The sequence below is a fragment of the Chrysochloris asiatica genome, unplaced genomic scaffold, assembly GCF_000296735.1.
Source record: "Chrysochloris asiatica unplaced genomic scaffold, ChrAsi1.0 scaffold00005, whole genome shotgun sequence".
Classification (NCBI taxonomy): domain Eukaryota; kingdom Metazoa; phylum Chordata; class Mammalia; order Afrosoricida; family Chrysochloridae; genus Chrysochloris; species Chrysochloris asiatica.
The window spans coordinates 13,179,145-13,201,962 of NW_006408523.1; the positions used below are offsets into that span (position 1 = coordinate 13,179,145).

Sequence of the window (22,818 nt, forward strand, 5' to 3'; positions counted from 1 at the left end):
TCCTTTCAAGTGGAGATTTCTCATCTCTGGAGATCTGGATGTGGTTCCGGTTTCTACCTATAGTTTTATGTATTGCAAAGGCTCCGCAAGAAGCCTCATTCACTGGGTACGCTGTAGCCCCAATTTAGGTATTCCAATCAGTCATAGGCAGAAGATGGACTTTATAAGCCTTCTAGTGTGGTGTTTCTGACTATTCCTTTCTCTCCCTCTCCAGTGTCTACTCTATATTATAATGCAAGGGAAACCAAGATTAAAACAAACAGACAAACACAAAAATACAGTCAAGCATCTTAACATGATCCCCCCCCCCATTCCAACCATGACTCAATCCCTATATCTCAGAGCCCTGCAGTTCCAAGGCTGTGCATATATCGTCCTTTATCTCTGTCCCATTTAGCCCTTTCGAACATGCCCAATTGTTCTCCCATCTGCCCCGTTTCTCCACTTCCCTCTCCCTCCCTGTATATTGCCCCCCTCCCTCGCACCCAAGCTCTCCTGTGTCCAATCCCCACCCTGCACTCCGCCCTCCCCCCTTCCCCCAACCCATCACCAACTTCCCAACAACCAACAAAGACTTCTCCCTACCCCCTTTTAGTATAATTTCTTTTTCTTAGTCTTTTACAGCTAAAACTCATTTTTTAAACAATCAGTAATTCAAGGTCACCATTAGCCTTCTAATTTGGGTTCTCCTAGACTTGTGAGAGTGGGAAGCAATACCCTCATTCATGGAAACTCTTGGCTGCCATCCATCAGTTGGCTGGCCATAGCTAAGTGAGTAGGGAATCTATTCCTCTCTCCTAGGTAACATCGTTTTATTTTGGGGGAAATGGCAGTTTTTAGCAACAAAGTTAGGATGATGTGGAGCAGGCTGAGCCACTTTCTCGTCAGGAACTGGACCTGCTGCTTGGCCTCTGAATGACCACAAGTCCACGTGTATTTACTGAACACTTCATTGTCCTTACTTGTGCATGGGGACATGAAGTGATTAAAAACAAGCTTCTTTATAAAACAAAACAAAAACTCTCCTTGAAAATGAACTTAATTGATGAAGGCAAGTCATTAAGTGTTGTGAACATTTTTAGTTACAGTTTACTGTATTTGAATTTGTTGTTCCTAAATACCATCGGTTCCAACTAATAACAACCCTCTATAGGTTTTCTGAAGAGCAGTTAGTGAATTTGAACCACCAACTTTGCGGTTCAAACCGACCTTGAGCTGTTGTTGTTGTTAAGTGCCGTCGAGTCGATTCTGACCCATAGCGACCCTGTATAGGGTTTCCAAGGAGCAGCTGGTGAGCTTGAACCACTGACCTTTCAGTTCAAATGACTTTGCAGTCTGACTCATTAGCCCACATCGGAAATTCGAGAGTTTGACAGGGTCAAACCCAACCCAACCCAACCCAGGTCTGTCACATTTGTCCTGCCTCCTAGTGACCATAGGACAGAGTGGGATTGTTCCATAGGTGTTTTAATACCGTCAGTCCGTATGGGAACAGCCCCAGCTTTCTCCTGCAGAGTGGCTAGAATGTTCACATGATTGACTGTGTGCTTAGCAGCCCAACCCTTAACCCACTGCGCCACCAGGGCTCCTTTAAGGAGGTAGCTGTGAATAACAGTTTGAGGACACTTCAAGTCTCTGACACCTTAGGGAACAGGTTAGTTGGTGGTGACATCTGGTGTCTCCCCAGTTGCTGAGATGTTGGCTCCTTTGGAAACCCGATGATCTCATTACTAACTAGGAAGGACCACTGTTTTCAAATCCCTACTGCCCATTCACTCAGCAAACATTTATCTTGTGCCACGTGTTAACATTTGGTATTGGGGGACCAACCCGTGGTCTCTTCTGGGAGGAAATGCTTGTGAGAAATTTTAGTAGCATGGCCAGGCAAGAAGGAGCAGGTGTGTTTGGGACTCAGAAGTGCTCCAGAGGAGCAGATGGTTGGTTGATGGTGATGTGCCGTGGAGTCGGTTCCGACTCATAGTGACCATGCACAGGGTTTCCGAGGCTGTAAATCTTTACGGGAGCAGAACGCCTCATCTTCTCCCCCACCCCCGCCCCGGAATGGCTGGTAGTTTCAAACTGCTGACTTTGAGGTTAGCAGCCCGACTTGTAAACACTATACTATCAGAGCTCCTTGAAGGTTCTAGAAAAGCAGACAGTGTTGTTCACGAAAGGTCAGGCTGCGAGGTTTGTATTTTATTCTGGTGGTACTGAGGAGTCGTTGCAAGAATGGTGGCTGTCAGAGGTGGATGACTGGCAGCTGGGTAGAGACTCCTTCAGGAATCACAGAGCAGGTGTGGAGGGTGCATGCCAATCAGGACGCTGCACCTTTGGTTCATACAAGATTGCCCTAAATTGGGGGTGGACAAGGGGAAAGTCACAGGTGAGTGACAGAGAAAAATAGCCACAATGGAACACGGGGGACTGCAGAAGCCAGCGACCAGGAGCTGTTGGAGAGGTCAAGAGATCCCTCCAATGAGGGATAAAGTGGTGTTAAGTGCCCTCGACTCAGTTCTGACTCATAGTGACCCTGGATAGAGTTTCCAAGGAGAGGCTTATGAGTTCGAACTGCCGACCTTGTGGTTAGCGGTCCAGTGTCATCCTATTGCATCACACCAGGACTTGAAGGTTTGTAGAACTTTTGTTATGAGAATTTGTTGTGTTGTTGTTTGTTAAGTGCCTTAGAGTCGGAGCCAACTCATAGTGACCCTGTATAGTGTTTCTGAGGAGCGGTTATATGGGTTTGAACTGCTGACCTTGTGGTTAGCAGTTCTATGCTTCTCCTACAGCGCCACACCAGGACTCACAGAACACACATTAGAAAAATACATTTCTCTGCTCAAATCAAGGTTCAGCCTTTCTAATATGATTTTCATTCATTCCTTGGGAGTTTTTTCTTGTCTTCTTTTCAATAAATCCCTCCAGAAGCATAAAAGGAATTCCTTCTCTCAGACCCTTGTCTTGCCTTGTGCCTTGTTCCTTTTTTCATTAAATGCTGAGAATCCTCAGGAAAGTGGGGGTGGGGGCAACCTGCTCAAAAAACCCCAAACGTATTGCCCTCAAGTCAATTCCAGCTTGTGGCGACTGTGTAGGAAATTGCTTCTCTGAAACTGGAATTATCTGATGTTAGTGGTTACAAGTCGGAGTTGGGCTGCTAACCTCAAGGTCAGCAGTTCGAAACTACCAGCTGTTCTGTGGGAGAAAGATGAGGCTTTCTGCTCCCCTAAATATTTACAGTCTCAGAAACCCTGTGCAGAGTCGCCATGAGTCGGAACCGACTCTACGGTCCTTAATAACGAGAAAAACAACAGCACAATGGGGCCACTGCCAAAGCATGAAGTGTGTGGTGATTTGTGGGAAACGCCCTGTGAGAATTTTCATTTCCAGCCTCCTCTCTTGGTACTGAATCCTCTAAAAGCAAGTCACATTCTCTGAAACACATGTGCTTCTCAGGTACTTGGAAAAATTCCTTTACTGCTGTGGAGCAAAGTTGTCCAAGTTGTCTAATAACTGTGTTTTATATTACACTGCTTAGAAAACACTTAAGGTACAGCAAATGATGATTGCAGCAGGTATCCAAGGGGCGTAAGTCCACAGACCTGTGAAGCACCATGTGGTTTGGCCCAGGCCTACAGAGGGAAAAAGGCAGCTGTTGGGAGCCATAGATCTGACAGAGTAATTGAAAATCTGAGATAACTTTAGAACATTGGACTGAACGCGGTATCCATTTGGCCCAGCTGAGCACAATAAAACTTCAACCAAAAGCTTACTCATTTAGTGAGGCAGATGGGCCGGGCCCCAGGGAAGCTGGTCTAAAGAGTTCTATCTCACTCAGACCCCCTGGGCTTTCCCTTTTGGCTGGTCCACTTCTCTCTCTCTCTTCCCTGAATGTCTCTCTCTCATCTCTGCCACCTCTCATCTCCAAAACTTTGCAGATAAAAGTACTATTTCTCTGACATGGATCAAGCCCTCAGAAGTCTGAAAGAACTGTTTCACTAAGGAAATTAAAACAAACCAAAGCACAGGGAAACGATATGAAATTACGAACAGGGGTGGAGTTGGATTGCTAAACAAAACTAGTCCATGTGTTGGCCTGAGGAGTTGGCCTCTGAGGCCTGGTGGGCTCCTTTCTGAGACCTGATGGGGTTCTCAGCTCCCAAAAGTTGTCAGAGTCCAAACTCCAGTCTTCTTTCTCGCTTCCAGCCATCTTCAACTCTATCTGATTGTCCCATCTCAGAGAAGATTCTCTCCCTTTAACTCCTTCCATTTCGGCAATCATGCTGCAGAAAAGCCTACACTCAGAGCCTTCACTCAGAGCCTACACTCAGAGCCTTCACTCAGAGCCTTCACTCAGAGCCTACACTCAGAGCCTTCACTCAGAGCTGTTCTGGTGAGAAGCCCTGAGGAGGAGATTCCTCCACAAGTTCCCCATTTCTTCCTGTTGGTGACATTTTTTGCTCTGTCTGAGGGAGGACACGCCCAACTCGGCTTATTTAAACAGAGATGGGGAGAAAAGTCCTGAACTCACAGACCCACAGCTGTCTCAGGTTACAGCCCACCCATTTCTCTGGGATATTGTCTCTAGCTCATTGTTGGGTTGGTCCCAGGGGAAGGGTGGGACTTTTGTTTCAAGTCTTTTCATTAAAATCCTATGAAATCCAATATTTTCTACACACAGTGTGTATGCATACTTTCCACCAGGAATTAGAGGGTGGTTGTGTTATAGTTTAATGCACACTGCAAAGTGATTACTGAAAAATCTTGTTGCCATATGGGTTGAGTGGGTTAGAAAAATAAAGAAATGAAAACACAGTAGTATGGCTTTGTTAATACTCAAGTCTTGGTGTAATGCTGTAGGATAAGCACTGAACTGCTAATTGAAACGTTGGTGGCTCAAACTCATCAGTGGCTCCTTGGAAACCCTATGAAGGGTCGCTATGAATGGGAACTGACTTGACGGTGCTTAACAACAACATGCTTAATTAAATCTACATAGTGAGTCTTTCTCCTTTTCATCCAGCTATTTCCAAAGAAAGCAAAAATGCATGGGGAGGGAGGAATATGACTTTAAATCAAAGCAAGTAAAGTATTTCTTTCTTTAAAAAAAGAAAAAATTCTTGGTCACCTTTGTTTTTGTTTGTTTTGTTTTGTTTGTTGCTCACTAAGCAATTAATAACACTCAGATAATGATTTGAGGGAGATAGAGTTGGGATTCCAGGATCACACAACTGTAGAAAAACCATAAAGGAAATGTAGAGAGTCTATAAAACTTTCTGTTTTGTGGATGTGGAAAGTTCCAATGTTCCCCAAGATCATACAGCTAATTATAGAGACGTAGGTCACGTGAGAACTCGCACTTCCTGGCTCCTCATTCAAAACTCTAATACCATTTCCCAAATTCTTTCTTGTTGATGTTAAGTGCAGACAAGTTGGTTCCGACTCATAGCACCTTAGTATAGGGTGTCTGAGGAGCGGCTGGTGAGTTTGAACCGCTGACCTTATAGTCCTGGGTTACCCTACAGTGCCACAGCAGGACTTCCTTAGGAAGCTTAAGTCAGTGATTTGCTAGACAAGTCCTGTGGTTTGAAGCATGGTTTGAACATCTCAGTTTCCTCAGCTCTGGTGGGGTCAAGGCATCGTGTGTTGGTCACCCTGATGAAAGGAAGTTACAGGCTGGGGTCAGGAATTGAGTTAGTAGAGAGGGATTTCTAGTTTAACCTGAAGAAGGCAGGTCCCAGGAGGTCATTGGGGGAGAGCAGTGACTGATAAAAGAAAGCCCAAACCTATTTCTATGAAGTCCGTTCTCATTCCTGGTGGCTCTGCGTTACAGAAAAGAACTACCACCACAGGGTTTTCTCGGCTGTAATATTTACAACAGAGTCCTGGTGTGACTCTGTAGGGTAAGTACTGGACTACTAACCACAAGGTCAGTGGTTCAAACCCACCAGTCACTCCTTGGAAACCTTATACAGAGGTGCTATGAGTCAGAACCGACTTGACAATACTTACCAGCAACAGCGATCTTTGTATAAGAGGCTCCCTGGGCTTTTCTTCCATGATGATGTTGGGTGGATTTGAATTGCTAACATTTGGGTTAGTAATTAAGTGCAAACCATTGTGCCATCTATGGACTTTATTAAGAGGAGGGGCAAGAAATACAGAGAAGTCCCGGAGTCCATATGATAAACTGGGTTCATTTCCTGTAGGTGACTTGTCCGGTCTTCTCCAAACCCCCTACCAAACATCCCACATTTTGTTGTTTTCTGTGTGCGGAGTCCAGGAGTAACACTGTAGGATAAGCACAGGACCCTTGACAAGGTCTGTTTGAACCACAAGGTCAGCAGTTCAGACTCACCAGCTACTCCTCCAAAACCTTATACAGTGTCGCTATGAGTTGGAACCGACTCAATGGCACTTAACAACAACAACCGATATGGCTGAGTCATTAAAGTAGTCCCACATTTTAGTGGGAGTTCTTTATCTAAGAGAATAAAAAAGTTTTCAAATAAAAATCATAAGTTTGAAATTTATTTTTCTGAAGTACTTTTGGAGACCACTGTGAATTTTACACCTTGTATTTGAATCTCTGGTAAAATCGGCACTTCTTCAACTCATTCCACTAAATTTTTTTTGAAGTCCCATGAAGTTGACCCAGGTGTGTGCATTATATAAGCCCTTTGGGAGCAGTCTTCGCCCTTGTCTCTTCCTCTAGCAGCTGTACATTTTCCTTTTGAATTATTCTTCTCTAATTTTTGTGGAATTTCTGATCCAACACTCATGACTGCAAAGTGCAAGGTAATGAAGAATTTCTGTTGTGTCAGAGACCACTAGGATTTAGCTTAACTAAATAATTATACTGACCAAAATTAATTTAGACGCTAATGTAGTAGCTACAAGAGGGTGTGTGTTGTTGTTGCTGTTTTAAAAATTATTTATAGTGAGGTGAAATTCACATGCCACAAATTAGCTATTTAAAATGCCCTGCTATACTAATGGTTGGCAGTTCTAACTTAACCAGTTGCAAATTGTTTGCCCATAAACTCAAGGGCTTTTATTTCTAATTTGTATTTTGTGTTGTGGGGTATCTATCCCAGTGATTGTCTGAGATGTTAGCTGTGTTTAGATTTGATGTTCAGATCCGTATCACACTTCATAGTGTGAAATTTTCCCCCTCACCCTTTCAAATGTACTGTTTTCTTTATAGAATGGACACAATTGATTACAGATAGAAGACTAGTTCTTTGAATGTCCACTTGGATGTTAATGCTATAAAGTGGATACAGGCCCTTTTTTTAGCAGGAATATGACTTTTTATTTTTTTAAGTTTTTTATTGTGAATTGAGTGATGATTTACATGGGTGAACATGCATCATCATTCAACAGTGTTTGCTTGTATTCCCTCTGGTGTTTTTTTTTGGGGGGGGGTGGGAGATGTACACAAAAAGAACTCAAGAATATATAATCATTTAAACAACCAAAGAGCATATTCTGTAAGCCTGCCTCCTGGCCACCAGCACTCAGTCTTTCTCTTTCCATGAGTCTGGAGTCCTCAGCTGCTCTCTCTCTCCATATCATCACCTCTGCCTCCATCTCTGATGTAGCTACTTCTCTGGTTAGGGTCCCATATTTGCTTGTGCTCTTCTCCCTTGATGGTCCTTAGGGTCCTCTGTTCCTGGACTGTATGATTAACTATTCCCTCCTTTTTTGTTACAATACTTGTACCTTCACAGTTGTGGCAGTCGCAATTAGTCATGATGACAGTTACTCACTATTGAAACATAAGTATCTTATCCCCATCTCTTTTCACCAGATCCGTCTAGACAAGTTGAAAACTAAGGAATATGACTTTTAGTAGATAGAAAACTAGAAAACAAAAACAAAACCTTTTTTTTTTTTTTTCCTAAAGCTCTTTGTTGAGAAGAGCTTTAGTGTTCATTGAGGATAAATCTCTTGGTATTGATTCAGACTCTATTATTAGCCAAATAAACAGAACTGCAGAAATTTAAGGTTTGGCATGAAGTAGACTATTAGTAGAATGTGAATTTTAATACATCAAATTTATGGAGAAATTAAAATAGAACTTTTACTTATGCTGTAGTCTTTCTTTGTCATTTTCCTTAATAGACTCAAGAATTTTTTCTAATAATAGAAAAGACAAAAAAACTTACAGGCGAGTAATGATGGTAGGTGATAGATTCCGTTTTCTATTTCCCCTGCTTGATTCATTCAGTCTTGAAACATTTATTGAGTACTTAGAGCAGAGACACAAATAGATATATATGTCTCCTGCCCTCAAAGGAACTCACAGTCTGGTAGTGGAACTAGAAGAACATGTATCTGAAACAATGTCTTTGGGTGAGGGAGTCAAAGGAGAAGGCTGATGAGCTTTTAGATGAGACCTCCTATTGTATGTGGAGGGGGAAGAGTTTGGGATGGTGAGAGGGCAAGGGAATGAGGTTTATAAAAGTCACCGAGCTCCGTGCTTAGATCTCATTTTCAAGTCCAGAGACTGGATTTGCTCAGCATGATGAGTCTTTCAGGCTCAGGGCATCTGATTTATGGCAGTCAATCTCCCAAGACAACACATCAGAACACTATTTTATTAATGTGCTCTGAGAACTCCAATTAGTGAGCCAATCAGAATGCATTCATTGGCTGTGTATTTTCTCCCATCGTATTGTTTTCCTATCGTATTAGCTTCCCTTGAATTTTAATTGGCCCTTGACACATGGCAACCCTGTGCTCAGAGAGATGAAATGAGCCATCCGTGTTGCCCTTTGCAGCCAAGACTGTGGTGATCCACAGGGTTTTTACTGGCTAATTTTCACAAGGAGATCTCCTAGTATGACTTAGTCTGCACGCTCCACTGAAAGTGGACGTTCAGCATCAGAACAACACGCACTCTCCAGGGTCAGACAGTACTGACTGCGCATGAGGTCCATTGATTGGAATCAAACCTTCAGTCAGAACCGATTTGACGATACTTAACAGCATCAATCTTATAATTTCTTCATTTAGCCCTTTTAGTTTTCCAAGAGTAAGCTTATATCCAGGTTTCTCTTGTACAGAATACAACTTGTATTCATCCTTTCTAGTTTAGCTGGAGCATGTTTTCCTGAATGCATGCTTCACCTCCCAGTTAGACATAGACTCCCCTACTCTCCTCTCAGACCATCCTTTACTTATTACTTCTTTAGCACTTGCTACATTGTAATCATTTATTTCTTCATCTTTCTTTTTTGCCAGACTGTAAATGCTACCTAGAACATCAACTACATTTTATTAAACTGCAAATTCAGCATCTGATAGAAACTAGGGACTCAGTAAAGGGATGGATGGATGGATGGATGGAAGGATGGATGGATGGAAGGATGGATGGATGGATGGATGGAGTGGTATCTATACTGAATCCGTACATGATAAATAGCATGTGTTTCAGTTGGAGAAGTCACTGCCATCCACTGTTCAGATTGAACCGAGTTTTCCTCTTACACTGACTGGTGTGGCGCTGCGGGTTAATGTGCTGGACTGCAATGTAGGCTTGAACCGCAAGGTTGGCTGTTCAAGCTCACCAGTCACTCCTTGGAAACCCTATACAGGGTCACTATCAGTCATCAGAACCGACTCCATAGTACTTAACAACAACAACAACAACAAGGCACTGACTGAGGAGAAGGGTGGTTGTAAGTACCAGACTGCAGCTTAGCATATTCCCCAATACTTCTGTCCTAACTCTGCATTTGGTTAGCATTTGAAATCCATTTTCATGAAAATGGCAGTTTCTTCAGCACTTCTAACTTGGAGCTGTCCTTTGTCTCTTACAATCTTGTTTCATTTCTCTCTTGCTGAGTCACAAACCACCCAAAGCTTAATGATTTAACACAATAACTTGTTATTTTTCACAATTCTGAAATCTGGCCAAGACTGAGCTGAGTGACTTTGCTTCACTTGGCCTCTGCAGAAGCTGGAATGACCATGAGGGCTTCTCACTCACATTGAGGCTCCTCAGCAGGGAGGAGTGGCCTGCCATCTTTGTCTCTCTATATATGTAGGGCTTCTCCTTATGGATAGCTTGGAATTCCTCACAACCTGGCGGTCTCAGAGGACTAGCAATTCTTACTTAGTGATTGCTTTCCAAGAGGGAGGACTTTGAACCTGCCAGTACTCTTTAAAAAGACCAGATTTGAGGTGGCAGAGGATGGCTTCCACCTTACCTTGTTGGTCAAAGCCAGCCTAGACTTAGGGAGGAGTAGGCTGTGTCTTTTGGTATAAGGAGCAGCGTGCATATACTAGAAGGGATCACAACCATTTTTGGAGATTATCTAAAAGAATTGATACTATGTAGTTTAAGAAATACCCATTTATGTAAATAATATGTAAGCTAGATATGCATTAAAGAAGCTCATTTGGTCTAAATGGCTGGTTTTAAAGAAATGTATTGCTTATTTGAAAGGAAATCTTTACGCGAGGACTCTGTCTGGTCAGAGAGGACTTTGCTTTGCCAAACCGAGGTTAGGAATTCAGTGTTGTTGTTATGTGCCATCAAGTCAATTCCAATTCAGTGGACCTTATGGTTCAAACCAACCTTGTGGTCCAGTACATTATCCTGCAGCGCCACACCAGGACTCCATGAATTCGTTGTTGTTGTTGTTGTTAAGTGCCATCAAGTAGAATTCTGACCCATTGGGTTTCCAAGGAGCACTGGTGAGCTTGAACCGCTGACCTTGTAGTTCAAATGACTTTGCAGTCTGACGCATTTACCCACAGCGCCACACCAGGACTGCATTCATTAGGACTGATCAATGTTAAGCCTAAATTAAGATGAGAAGCAATATGTATGCTCTCTGGTCTGTTAACATGCAAGTCTCTCTTCAAAGATGAAAACTGTTTTCTCTATAAAGTGAGAACATAATGTCACTTTGATTCATGAGAATTAAAAAGATCCATTTCCTATGAGTTTTCACACCTTAGAAGGCTGTTTGGAAAAGTGTCACATGATTAAGGCTCTTTGAGTTGCTAACCCCACTGCGAAGATTTTGTGATCCATGTTCTTTCTTTATAGTGCTGCTCTGGGAAATGGACTGGAAAGGACCCTTGAATCCCTACTTCTTGACTTGAGGCTTTTAAAGAGCGTTTTACTGGTACAGTAATTAGTTTCAAAAACTTTTAAAGTTGCAAATAAACCATGATAAGGACACACAGTGCCTGACAGGATAGAATGCATACCTTAAACACTTGCTCGTTAATGGGGGCGCTGCTTTATAACTTTTAAATAGACTGGGCCTTTGTTCAGGGCATGTGGCTGCTTATCTCTGGGCATTTCAGGAGAACAGGGGTGTAACAAAAGGTGTCACCTTTTGTTAGTGATAGAGTCCTTGCACAATACAAATGGTTAATGTGCTCCCCTGCTAACCATAAGGATGGAGGTTCACGTCTGTCTCAAGGAGCCTCAAAGGAAAGGTCTGACAGTCTAATTCCCAAAACTCAGCCGCTGAAAACCTCGTGGAGTGTTTCTACTCCGACACACCTGGGGTCTTCATGAGTTGGGATCCACTTGACAGGAGCTGGTCTTTTGGCCTGTTTACAATATTAACAAAGAAACCAAGACCCAAGTATCTTGAGAGGTAGTTCCCCTGGAGGCTGAATGGACGAATAATTCACTGGCAAAGGATTTTGCTGCAGAATAAAGTTGTTTGCTTTGTTTTTGACCTTCCTTTAGCATTTGTTGTTGTTGTTGAGTTGGTTCCAACTCACAGTGACCCTATGCACAACAGAATGAAGCACTGCCCGGTTCTGAGACAGCCTCACAATTGTTGTTAACATTTGAATCCATTGGATCCGTCCATCTGATTGTACTTCTTCGGACACAGATTTATTGGTTCTTCGGGAAGTCCATGATGCTTTTGATATTTTTCTCTATCCTTTAGAATAAGGGAATCTTATTCTAAAAATGGAGTCCTGGTGTGGCGCTGTGGGTTAATGCGCTAGACTGCAAAGTCAGTTTGAACTGCAAGGTTTGTGGTTCAAGCTCACCAGTCACTCCATGGAAACTCTCTAGAGGGTCACTATGGGTTGGAACCAAGTCGATGGCACTTTACAACAGAAACAACATTCTAAAAATAGAGTTTAAGATTACTTTCAAACATACATACAGTAAGATAAAAGTAAACATACATGAGGCAGACACGACAGAGAGAAAAAAATGGACAGGAAATGAAATAGTCTTACACAACATACTAGCCATGACGTTCTTCCTGTGTGAGAGGGGCAGGGATCACAGAACTGACTCAAAGCTTCCTCCAATGCAGGCTGGAAGGGAAACCACCTTAACAGATGGTGTGAGATCCCAACTTAGTTAAGTAGCCACGAAGAGCCAACAGGATGGGCTCTGTTAGCAAAATGTTTTTGTGTGTGCTGTTTTAATGACTGTCATCTGGTCTTGTACCCAAGGATTGCAGTCCATGGGAGAGGGAAAAAACCTGGTAGCGTAGTGGTTACGAATCGAGCTGTGAACCTTAAGGTCAAGTGGTTCGAAACTACCAGCCGCTCTGCGGGAGAAAGATGAGGCTTTCTACTCCCGTAAAGATTTACACCCTCGGAAACCCTGTACAGGGTCGCTATGGGTCGGAACCTACTCGACGGCACTTAACAACAACAACAACAACCTTTCTGAAGTCTGAGGCCCAGTTTCCTCATAGAGATGCTGTTGGTGGTGGTGGTGGTGGTTGTTTTGTGCCATGGAGTCGGTTCCGACTCATAGCGACCCTATGCAGGGTTTCCGAGGCTGCAAATCTTTACGGGAGCAGAAAGCCTCATCTTTCTTCCGCGGAACAGCTAGTAGTTTCGAACTGCTGACCCTGAGGTTCATAGCCCAATTCATAACCACTACGCTACCAGAGCGCCTTGTTGTTGTTGGTAGTTGCTTTCAAGTTGCTTCTGACTCATGTCAACTGCATGTGTGCAGAGTAGAACTGCTTCACAGGGGGGTTTCAGGGTGTTCCCTTTCAGAAGCAGATCACCAGGGCTGTCTTCTGAGGCACCTCTGGGGTGTGTTCAAACCACCAACCATTCCACTAGTAGTCGAGTGCTTAACCATTTGGACCACACAAGGGATGTATGTGCTTTCTGCCTAAAGTCAGGAGTCATTTCATTATTAAAAATAAACATTTTAGCCACATGCAGCAAAACCTATTGAATGTTCATAGCAGAGGAGACAACGTTCACAAATTTATAATTCACTGATTCGTTCAAGAAACAGTTTACTGAGGATCTGCTGCACTAGGGATGTGGCCATGAAGAAAATTGGGTGTAAAAAGCAATAAAGACAAGTAAACGGTGATATAGTGGGACCGGATCAAGCTAGGGGAAGAGAGGACAGTTTGGGACTATGAAAGGGGTCTCTCTCCCTGCCCTAAGGGAGCAGGGAAAATTCCCTCAATGGATCATTGTGCGTTTGATGCTGAGGGGAGTGGAGCTCATAACCCTACAAGGCTGTTGAACTTTAGGATGCCAAAAGGAGTCTGCCGGGTGAGACTGAAGCCGCCCCAGTTGGTATTGATGCTGGTCCTGCCGCCCCCCGAAGGCTGCCTCCTTTTGATCTTCACTTAACCTGGTGCCTCCCTTGTCCTTGTGTTCACAGACTGCCATTCTGAGACGACAGGGTCGATACATCTGCTCCACAGTTCCTGCCAATGCAGAACAGGAAGCGCAGAGCTTATTTGTTACCGAGGTAATTTTTCCCCCTACGCTAACCTATAAGTCACAGTCAGGCCATTTTTTCTGTATCCCCTGTTGTGTACATTTTGAAGATCTTCAGGAAAGTTTCAAAGGTAATGACATCTTTAGGATGGAAATGTAAATATGAGAACGACATGAGTTTTTTTGGAGTTTGAAACTTGCACAGAAATGTCAGCAGGGATCATTTCTGACTCCCAAACATGAATTCTACCAAATGTATCTCCTTGGTGTAAAATAAAGGGTACCTTGTAAATGAATACAATGTTAATCTCTGTGCTGAGTTTTGTCATTGCTCTTGAGACTGTTCTTAATGGGGACCCAACATATGCATTTGTAGATTCATTCATATTTATTCATAATAATTTACTCATTCTATAGTTATTTATCTTAAGACTACTATTTACGATATTTAAGATAATCCACAGAATCTGACTGTCCCTGTTCAGTGTGTATTTGATTATTCTTACTCTAACTCGAACATACAAATAATACCTATCTTGTTAAGGAAGAAATAGAAATGACTGCATTGAAATTGCTTGTTCTTTTTTACATAATGGATCTGTTTTTTGCTTCCAGGTATTTTTAGGTTGCACGCTCTAATTAGGAGCTTTCATTTCATTTATTGAAGTGCTGCTTCCTTGAACTATAATGGATTTTTAGCCCCATTTTTCTAGTTGAGATTTAGGTGATAAATATGCCTGTCAGTAAATGTACTCACTAGAATAAAGCTATGCCTTTATAACTGAAGACCAATTAAAACAACATTTCATTTCCATTGAGACATTTAAAATGTTCAATACACCCATAACGCTTTGCAAGTGTGTTCTTTCATCCTTCTCAAAAGGTAATTTTCTATCTTTTACTATGTCACTCACAGGGAGCTCTGGTAGCGTAGTGGTTACGAGTTGGGCTGCTAACCTCAAGGTCAGCAGTTCGAAACTACCTGTTCCGCAGGAGAAAGATGAGGCTTTCTGCTCCCGTAAAGATTTACAGCCTCAGAAACCCTGTACAGGGTCCCCATGAGTCGGAACCGACTTCACGGCACATAACCAACACTACCACCACTATGCCGCTGTTGTTTGTTACAAGAAGAAGCTGGCAGATTTGAATGTCACCAGTGTGGTGCTTTGGGTTAATGTGCTGGAAGGCAAGGTCTGTTTGAACTGCAAGGTTGGTGGTTCAAGCTCACCAGCCGTTCCTTGGATGACCCTATACAGGGTTGCTGTTGGCCTTAACTGACTTGACAGCACTTACCAACATTGTGTTAGTAAAGGAGTCCTGGTGTGGCACTGCCGGACAATGCACTAGACCAGAAGGTCAGTCTGAACCAAAAGGTAGGTGGCTCCTCAGAAACCCTAGACAGGGTCGCTATGAGTCAGAACCAACTTGGTGGCACTTAACAACAACAAATGTTAGTAAAACTAATTCCAGAAAAATATGGCCAGAATGGTTTGTGTAGTCATAAATGTTTATTTTTAAACAGAAGGTGGACACATTTTGTCCCCTGGGCAAAGTCTGGCCTGCAGTTTTGTTATTTGTGTTTTACATTTTAGAAAATAAAGCTTTATTATGACACCTCAAGGCCATTCATTTACTTATTGTCTAAGTTGTTTTGTTTTGTTTTTCACCTGGAGGTCATACGGCCTCCAAAGCTGTATATTTTTACTATCTGGCCTTTTATAGGAAAAAGAAAAAAAAAAATTGTTGACCCATTTAAAAATATGCGGCAAAATTATTAATTCCTAACTTGGGTTTCTTGCTGGATTGGAAAATAGGAGTTTTGAAGGCTGATCTATGTTAAGTTCTGTAATCACTGTAGGTTGGGCAATAACTGAATTCCTCCAGTGCATCTGGAGCCAACCTAACAACTGAAGTCTCTCGGGACTCCTTCCACTTGGGTGGAGTAGAGCAGCACTTCCTTTCCATCCTCTGGTCCCGAGAAGAATGACCTAATGGCTTTAAAAAAAGAAAACAATCAAAAACCTTTCACTGTAACTGCATAATATTATTGAGCTTCATGGTTTGAAAGGTTAATTCTGAAATCAATCCATCAGGCCCCTGTCTCTTTGAATACTGATTTTGATTGAGTTTAGAGTCTGCTAGAACGTTCTATCACTCCCCAGAGTAAGGAATTCGTTCCCCTTGACTCCTTTGTGGAGGCCTAGCCCTGATCAACAATGGCTTGTGGGATGAAGAAATCTCTGGGCACTCTACCTGGCTACTTCTGTTATTTGTGGTTCCTTATTTTTTGCCAATTCAATGACTTTTTAACATTTTTAGCTTTTTATTATGAGTTTCTTAATGACTTTTCATTTTTGAAACATTATAGCTATTTTTCTTACCTCTTTTGTCTGTAATACTAAAAACCTGGGCATTCACTTGTTCCAGTCATAACTGCATTTATGATACACAAAATTATATTTGTTTTAATGGGACAGGTACATCTTATCATGCAGAGAGGGTTTCATGTCCTACAGGAGAGTTTGTAACTTGTCACACCATAGAAAGAAGCCATTGTGCTTGATGAAAAGCCACCTTGGACTCGGAATTGGCCTAGGATTAAGGAGAATAGGAATAGATCCACAAGACATATACACAGTCAGACCTCCCCCTAGCTGTGCCTCTGGACCTAGAGGCAGTTGTAGGCAATCTAAAAACATGGAGAATTCTGAAAGCATACTGCTTCTGAAATGTAAGTGTGGGTATCTGATGCTCTGTATGTAAAAAGCTTTGAAACATCAGAACAGCATTTACAAACAGAAAATATTATTCTCAGTATTTGTAACAGCATAGGAAAGACATGGAAAAGTCTGACCTTGTTCTTATTTTAATTAACCTTTCTCTGCTATTTAGTCGACTTCTGTGAATGTAATCATAAACGATAATAATAATTTGAAAAACATAGACTACCTTTAGTTTGCAGATAAGCCTGGAGCCTGGCACAAAGCAAGCCCATGCTGGGCTGCTGTGTTTAGTTTCATGAGCTTGAGGGTGAAAGCTTGCTTCAGAAGGCCTTTAGGTCCAGACTGTGAACTAGACACAATGGTTGGCAATATAGACAGTGAAGTGAAGAAAGCAGAGAATTTACTTATGATGTTAACTACAGCCCAAATCAGATAAACTAGATAAAGCATAAGTGGACTCCTGATGTGTGCTGTAGGACCAGTACTGGACTGTGAACCACAAGGTGAGCTGCTCCTCAGAAACCCTATACAGGGTCACTATGGGACAAAACCAGCTCCACGACACTTAGCAACACTAAGGCACGAGTGCATGTATCTAACTATGTATTAACTTACTCTGTGTGTGTGTGTGTGTGTCACACTGAAGTCTGAATTTGGGTAGATCATTAAGAACGGACTGTATAGGAAATCATTTAAACTAAGCTGATATGAACCTAAGTCAAACTCATCTATTGATTTTGACGCATTTGCATCTGAAGGTCTGGTGAATGCAGCCTTCCATACCATCTTAAGACTACACTACTTGAAGAACCCTCATGTGGAGACAAGTGAAAGGCACTCTACTAGCTCATTGAAGCCGTCGGGTATTGTTGTGAAGTACCGTCAAGTTAGTTCTGACTCATGAGGACTCGATATAGTGTTTCTCAACAGTGACTGGTGGGTTGAAATCACCAACCTTGCAGTTAGTAGTCCAGTGCTTATCCTACAGAACACACCAGGACTCCTCGTGGATTGAGGTAGTTTAAATGTAGTCTGTGTCATTAATAGAATTCTTGGCAAACCTTGACCTGCTGTTTACTAGTGTATCTTAAGAATAGATAAGGTAAGGGAAAAATTGACAGAAAATTGAATGAAAACTGAATTTTGTGATATTGACCAACAGAGCCGGTTGTAGTAATAACCTACTGCCTACTCAAAATGACCCTAGAAAACTGAGTGCACTGCTCCATAGGGCTGCCAAGGCTGCAAATCTTTACTGCAGCAGACTGCTTCCTCATTCTCCTAAGCAGCAGGCAGCTGGTGGGTTTGAACCACTGACCTTTCAGTTATCAGACCAATGCTTAACCCACTATGCAACCAAGTCACTTCTGTAATATTAATAAATCTCATGAAGTGTCTGTAGCTCCAGACTTTCCACTGATTTTGATGTTCTTGTGAGGCCTTATAATTTCGTAAAGACAAAATCCTTCTAAGTCAGGTATAGTATAAGTGCAAGCAAGGTAAGGCAAAGTCTGTCTTCCTGTAAAATCTGCCCTCAGAGAAAGCATTCCCTCTCCCAAGGGTAATGTTATTTCAGTGCATCAAAGCATCACAGGGTCTCTGATGTTGAAATGTCGTGCATGGATAAGGAAGAGCTTTTTTTTTTTATGTTTGTATGGGTGTGCCTCCACAAACTTCAGCTATTATCCAGAAATCCTCACATAGGCAGTTAAATATTCTCCGTACTGCATTTCCCTCTCTTTTTCCATCTACTTGTTAAGTGTTGTCAAGTCGATTCCAACTTATAACAACCATACGTACTATGGAGTCCTTGGACAAGTACAGGACTACAATGTTGATTTGAACTGCAAGGTCAGCGGTACAAATCCACCAATATCTGTGAGTTGGAACCGACTCTACGGCATTAAAACAACAGCAGTATACAACAGAGCGAAACTGCTGGGGGGTCCTGCATCATTCACAATGCCTGTCGCCATATTGGAATCCATTGTTGCAGGCACTGTATCAGTCATTGTATTTGTTTCTCACTAATACTTTGTTGTGTTGTTTGTTTTTATCTCCTACCACCCCAATAGTGCATCAAAACCTATAACTCTGATTGGCATCTTGTGAATTATAAATATGAAGATTACTCAGGAGAGTTTCGGCAGCTTCCAAAGTGAGTAAATGTTAGACTATACAGCATGGACGTACACACATGGAGAAAGTATTTCTAGAGTTGTGTATATATGGTATAGTTACTGTTTATAGGGCCATTGATGATAGCATTCAAGCCTTGTACTCTGCCACCGGCCATTGAGTCAGTTCCAACCTGTAGTGAACCTGTATAGGGTTTTTGAAGAGCAGCTGGCGAGCTTGAACCTCTGACCTTGCGGTTCAAATTACTTCGCAGTCCAGCGCATTAACCCACTACACCACACCAGGACTCCTCTAGCATTGGTAGGTGGAGACAAATACATGGATGGCTTCATTATGCCCACTGATAAAATGGGATCCTGGTGTGGCGCAAAGTCACTTTGAACCACAAGGTCAGTAGTTCAAGCTCACCAGTTGCTCTGCAGAAATCCTATGCAGTGTCGATATGGGTCAGAACCGACACGATGGCACTAAACAACAACAACAACAACTGGTAAAATATAAATAGGTGGAATTTCCTCAGGGAGAAATAGCAAACAAAAGAAGTAAATCAAGGAGCAAGCATTTCCCTTGATGAATTTGTTTGCCCCTTTTAAAGTATTAATTAATTTAGATTGGTTAGTGGTAATTAAAGTGAAGCAAGGTAAGTCTTGCTTGGAGAAGATACCTGTTTAAAAAAAAAAACTGCATCTTTCAATGATGAAGTTGGCAAATTTAAGTATAGCTGATTATGAAAGTTGAAAGCATATAACGGTGGGTTGTGTTTAAAAAAAATAATAAAAGTAGGTATCACTGTTAAAGAAAATTTTATTTGAAAACCATCTAGTGTATTTGCATCTATGACTTGGGCGAAGCTTTTATGTTATTCTCAGTAGATCCAGCTGTTTATTTTTCCTATTTGTGTGGTTCAGCCACTCCTTAAAGGATATTCAGCCAAGTTCCCAAGTGTCTTCTTTTTAAACCTCAGCAGAAAAAAACTTCTTCCTATCATGATCTTCTCCAGATGAGATTGTGCTCTAGTCCTATACGTACGTACTCAGTGTTCATTTTGGGATTTAAAAATTCTTCCCATTTGATTGGATTCGTCCATTTTCATGGACCATCTTGTTTGTGCATTTCTCATGACTGAAAGGTAATCTACATGCTAAGATACAGTGAGTAAGAGTTTCCAACTGTGATGAGAAACCGAGAGAGAGAGAGGATTGTAACAACACTTAACAACATAGATTCTGTAAAATTTCTGTTCTCTTTGATCTCTGTATGCCTGTTTCTTCATCTATTAAATGGTCTTAGTAGGTCCCTGCCTTCTAAAGGATCAAGTAAGGTAGCCCATGTAAGTTACACACATAAGAGAACGTCACACATAGTAACAGTTTAACAAACGCTGACAGGCATTTGACTGCTGTGGTTGTGTTATTGTTGTTAATGCCATGTCCATTGAGACTGGTTCCCAATCACTTTCAGTGTAGCGATCCCCGTTTCCTTTTTTTTTTTAAATCTCATAAACCTCAGATTAAAAGTTACTCTACAAAGTCTTTATTGTTTTAAATAAAAACTAGCCCACATTCCCATGCTTAACTCCCAAGAAGCTATGCTCTCATTCCCACATAGCTTTTCAGAGCTCTCCAATTCAAGTTTCTTGGGCCACCTGTTTTGGGAAGCAGTGATGTAGAGTGTTTTTGTTGTTTATCTGAGTGGGCCACCTTCGGATCATTTAGATGCTGATTCCTCAGATGAATGAAGAAATGCAAAGTATCTTCCATGTGTCAGTAAGTGTAATACATGCTTTCTCTCTCCTTTTTAAAGCAAAGTGGTGAAGTTGGATAAGCTTCCAGTTCACGTTTATGAAGTTGATGAGGAAGTCGACAAAGATGAGGTAGAGTGATTGTTTGCTGTTGTTTAATCTGTTCACCTTGGATTTTCTTGACAAAATGGTAACCTTTAGCTGAAACAGGAGCTGGGATATTTCTTGAAATGGGAAGAATTTTGAAAAACATGTTGTTTGATTGAAATAAGATCTCTGTTTCAACTTGACTACTTAGCATCTCATGTTTTTTGGGGCCTGTTTATTTGTTCTAAGAACATTTTCAAAGACTTGGATCAGATCTGACTACATTGTTAAAATATATCAAGATTACTTCGACCATAAATTGAGGTTGCTTCTGTTTTTGTTTTTTCCAACAGGATACCTTGACACAGACAGACAGTAAAATTTCAATGGTTATTTTTTCCGTAGTTGCTTTGAGTAAGATCTGCAGTGCCCAGGAACTTTGGTTATAATAAGCCCATTCCTTCTAGCTCAAACCTATTGATAAGTAAATTCCAACTGACAGAGTAGAAATGTCCCACAGGGTTTGAAGGCTTTTGCTCATTGTAGAAGCACACTGCTTGTTCCATCTTTCTCCCATGGAGTAGCTCTGGGTTCAAACTGCCGACCTTTGGGTTAGCAGTCAAGTGCTCCACCACTGTGCCACCAGGGCTCCTGTTACTGGTCATAGGATTATGGCCAGAGAAGCTCTAGATGGAGCGTCAAGGTGAGCATGCCCATTGAGAAGGGGAATCTAATAAAGAGTCAGTGCTCCCCATTGGTGCATTTCTCATTCTCTTTCTCAGTATTGAATACCCCACCTGCCATATTCTTTTTCACTGTTGGCTGAGCCGTAGCACCAGATACTCCTGAACTTTAACAGTGTCTTTGGTAGCAAATTAGCTTAGATAAAATAATTCAGAGAAGATTAAGTGATCTTCAAAATGAATGAACCTGGTGACAGTCATTAGTAACAGAAAGACCAATGGAAAGAATGCAGCTAAAGGTACACAATAGACTTAGAATCCTAGAGAGGCGCGGTATTTCTACTTTTGCCAATAGTGACAGTAACAATACCACTAGAGCTACCAGTATTGATACTGTTGTTGTTAAAGTGCCATCGAGTCGATTCCGACCCAGAGCGACCCTGTATAGGGTTTCCGAGGAGTAGCTGGTGAGTTTGAACCACCAATCTTGTAGTTCAAACAGCTTTGCAGTCTGGTGCATTAACCCGCAGCGCCACACCAGAACTGATATTGAGGAAGATGCAAAACAAAGCCTAGGATGGGCCTTGCTGAAATTGTCTGATTCCACAAAGAATGATGATTAGAGGCCAGTCTTAGGAGGTCTGAGCTCTGTCACCTAATATTGTAGCTCATTCTTCCATTGGCATCTGTTGAACCGGGTACAACCTGAAAGGGGGCAAAGAAGTCTCTGGAAATGATGGTAACATGTGTATGGAAGATGTCGAATTAAGGTATAGTGGATATGACAAGACGATTTGTGTGTGTATACATTTCACCTGGCTTTGGGTTTATTTGATACACAAACGTATGCCTAGCATAGTTGTAGTTGCAACCCCTTCAAGTCTAGCTCTTACACCTTACGGTCAGAATGTGAAGGAAACATGTCTCTTCTCTCACCTTTTTTAGCCTTCACTTTCCCTTCTTTCCTCTATCTTTGTTTGCAGTCTTGTCTGTCTTCTCCCACTTTGCCACATCGTTTTATCTCTACTTTCTGTATTTCCTTCCTTTCTTTATTCACCTTTCCCTGAACTCCCATTTGGGAAGCTTTCCAGGAATTGTGCTTTTGTCCTCCAGCTCTAGGGCTAGAGTGTAATTTGAAAACATTTTTCTGAAACTAGTCGAGACCTTACAATTTGAGTGATCCAGTACGGTGTGTGCTTTCTGTAGGTCATTAAACATTTGCACATTTGGACTGTAGCTGACTTTGCCTTTCTCTGGAGGAGGGTTTCACAAAGGAGACTGGCTCTTCTGTTGTACTTCTAGATGGATGTTTAAGTGACTCATAGCTATCGGGGGTTCCACAAGTCAAAGGACAAAATCGAACTGCTTGTTTCATTGATGAAGCTCAGCATATAGCAGAAGGTTATGAGATTTAAGGTGGGGGTGTTGTCCTTCTCTCCTAGGATGCTGCCTCCCTGGGTTCTCAGAAAGGTGGGATCACCAAGCACGGTTGGCTGTACAAAGGCAACATGAACAGCGCAATCAGCGTCACCATGAGGGTAAGGAAACACCTGAGTGTGAAACCATTTTGGCTGCAGGCCAAATTGAGACCAATGTTCATGACGAATGGGTGTGCTCTTAACCATGACATTGCCTGGTTAGTAAGTGTCCCCTGGTCACAGCACCGCCATGGGTACAGACCCTTCCACTCCCTCCTCATTACTATCTTACCTCCAGCACAGAGACACTGTCATCTGACTGATGTGAA

The 22,818-nt window shown here is 42.1% G+C and overlaps 1 protein-coding gene across 4 annotated transcripts in view; it reads left to right on the forward strand.

The window, feature by feature from the left end:
* DOCK9 (dedicator of cytokinesis 9) overlaps nucleotides 1-22,818 on the forward strand; it is a 372,149-nt gene that overhangs the window by 193,155 nt on the left and 156,176 nt on the right. For all 4 annotated transcript variants that reach the window (XM_006831980.1, XM_006831978.1, XM_006831981.1 and 1 more), the window contains exons 3-6: nucleotides 13,640-13,729; nucleotides 18,497-18,579; nucleotides 20,364-20,433; nucleotides 22,514-22,609. In XM_006831980.1, the coding sequence (XP_006832043.1) occupies nucleotides 13,640-13,729; nucleotides 18,497-18,579; nucleotides 20,364-20,433; nucleotides 22,514-22,609 (339 nt within the window). The remainder of the gene's footprint in view (nucleotides 1-13,639; nucleotides 13,730-18,496; nucleotides 18,580-20,363; nucleotides 20,434-22,513; nucleotides 22,610-22,818) is intronic.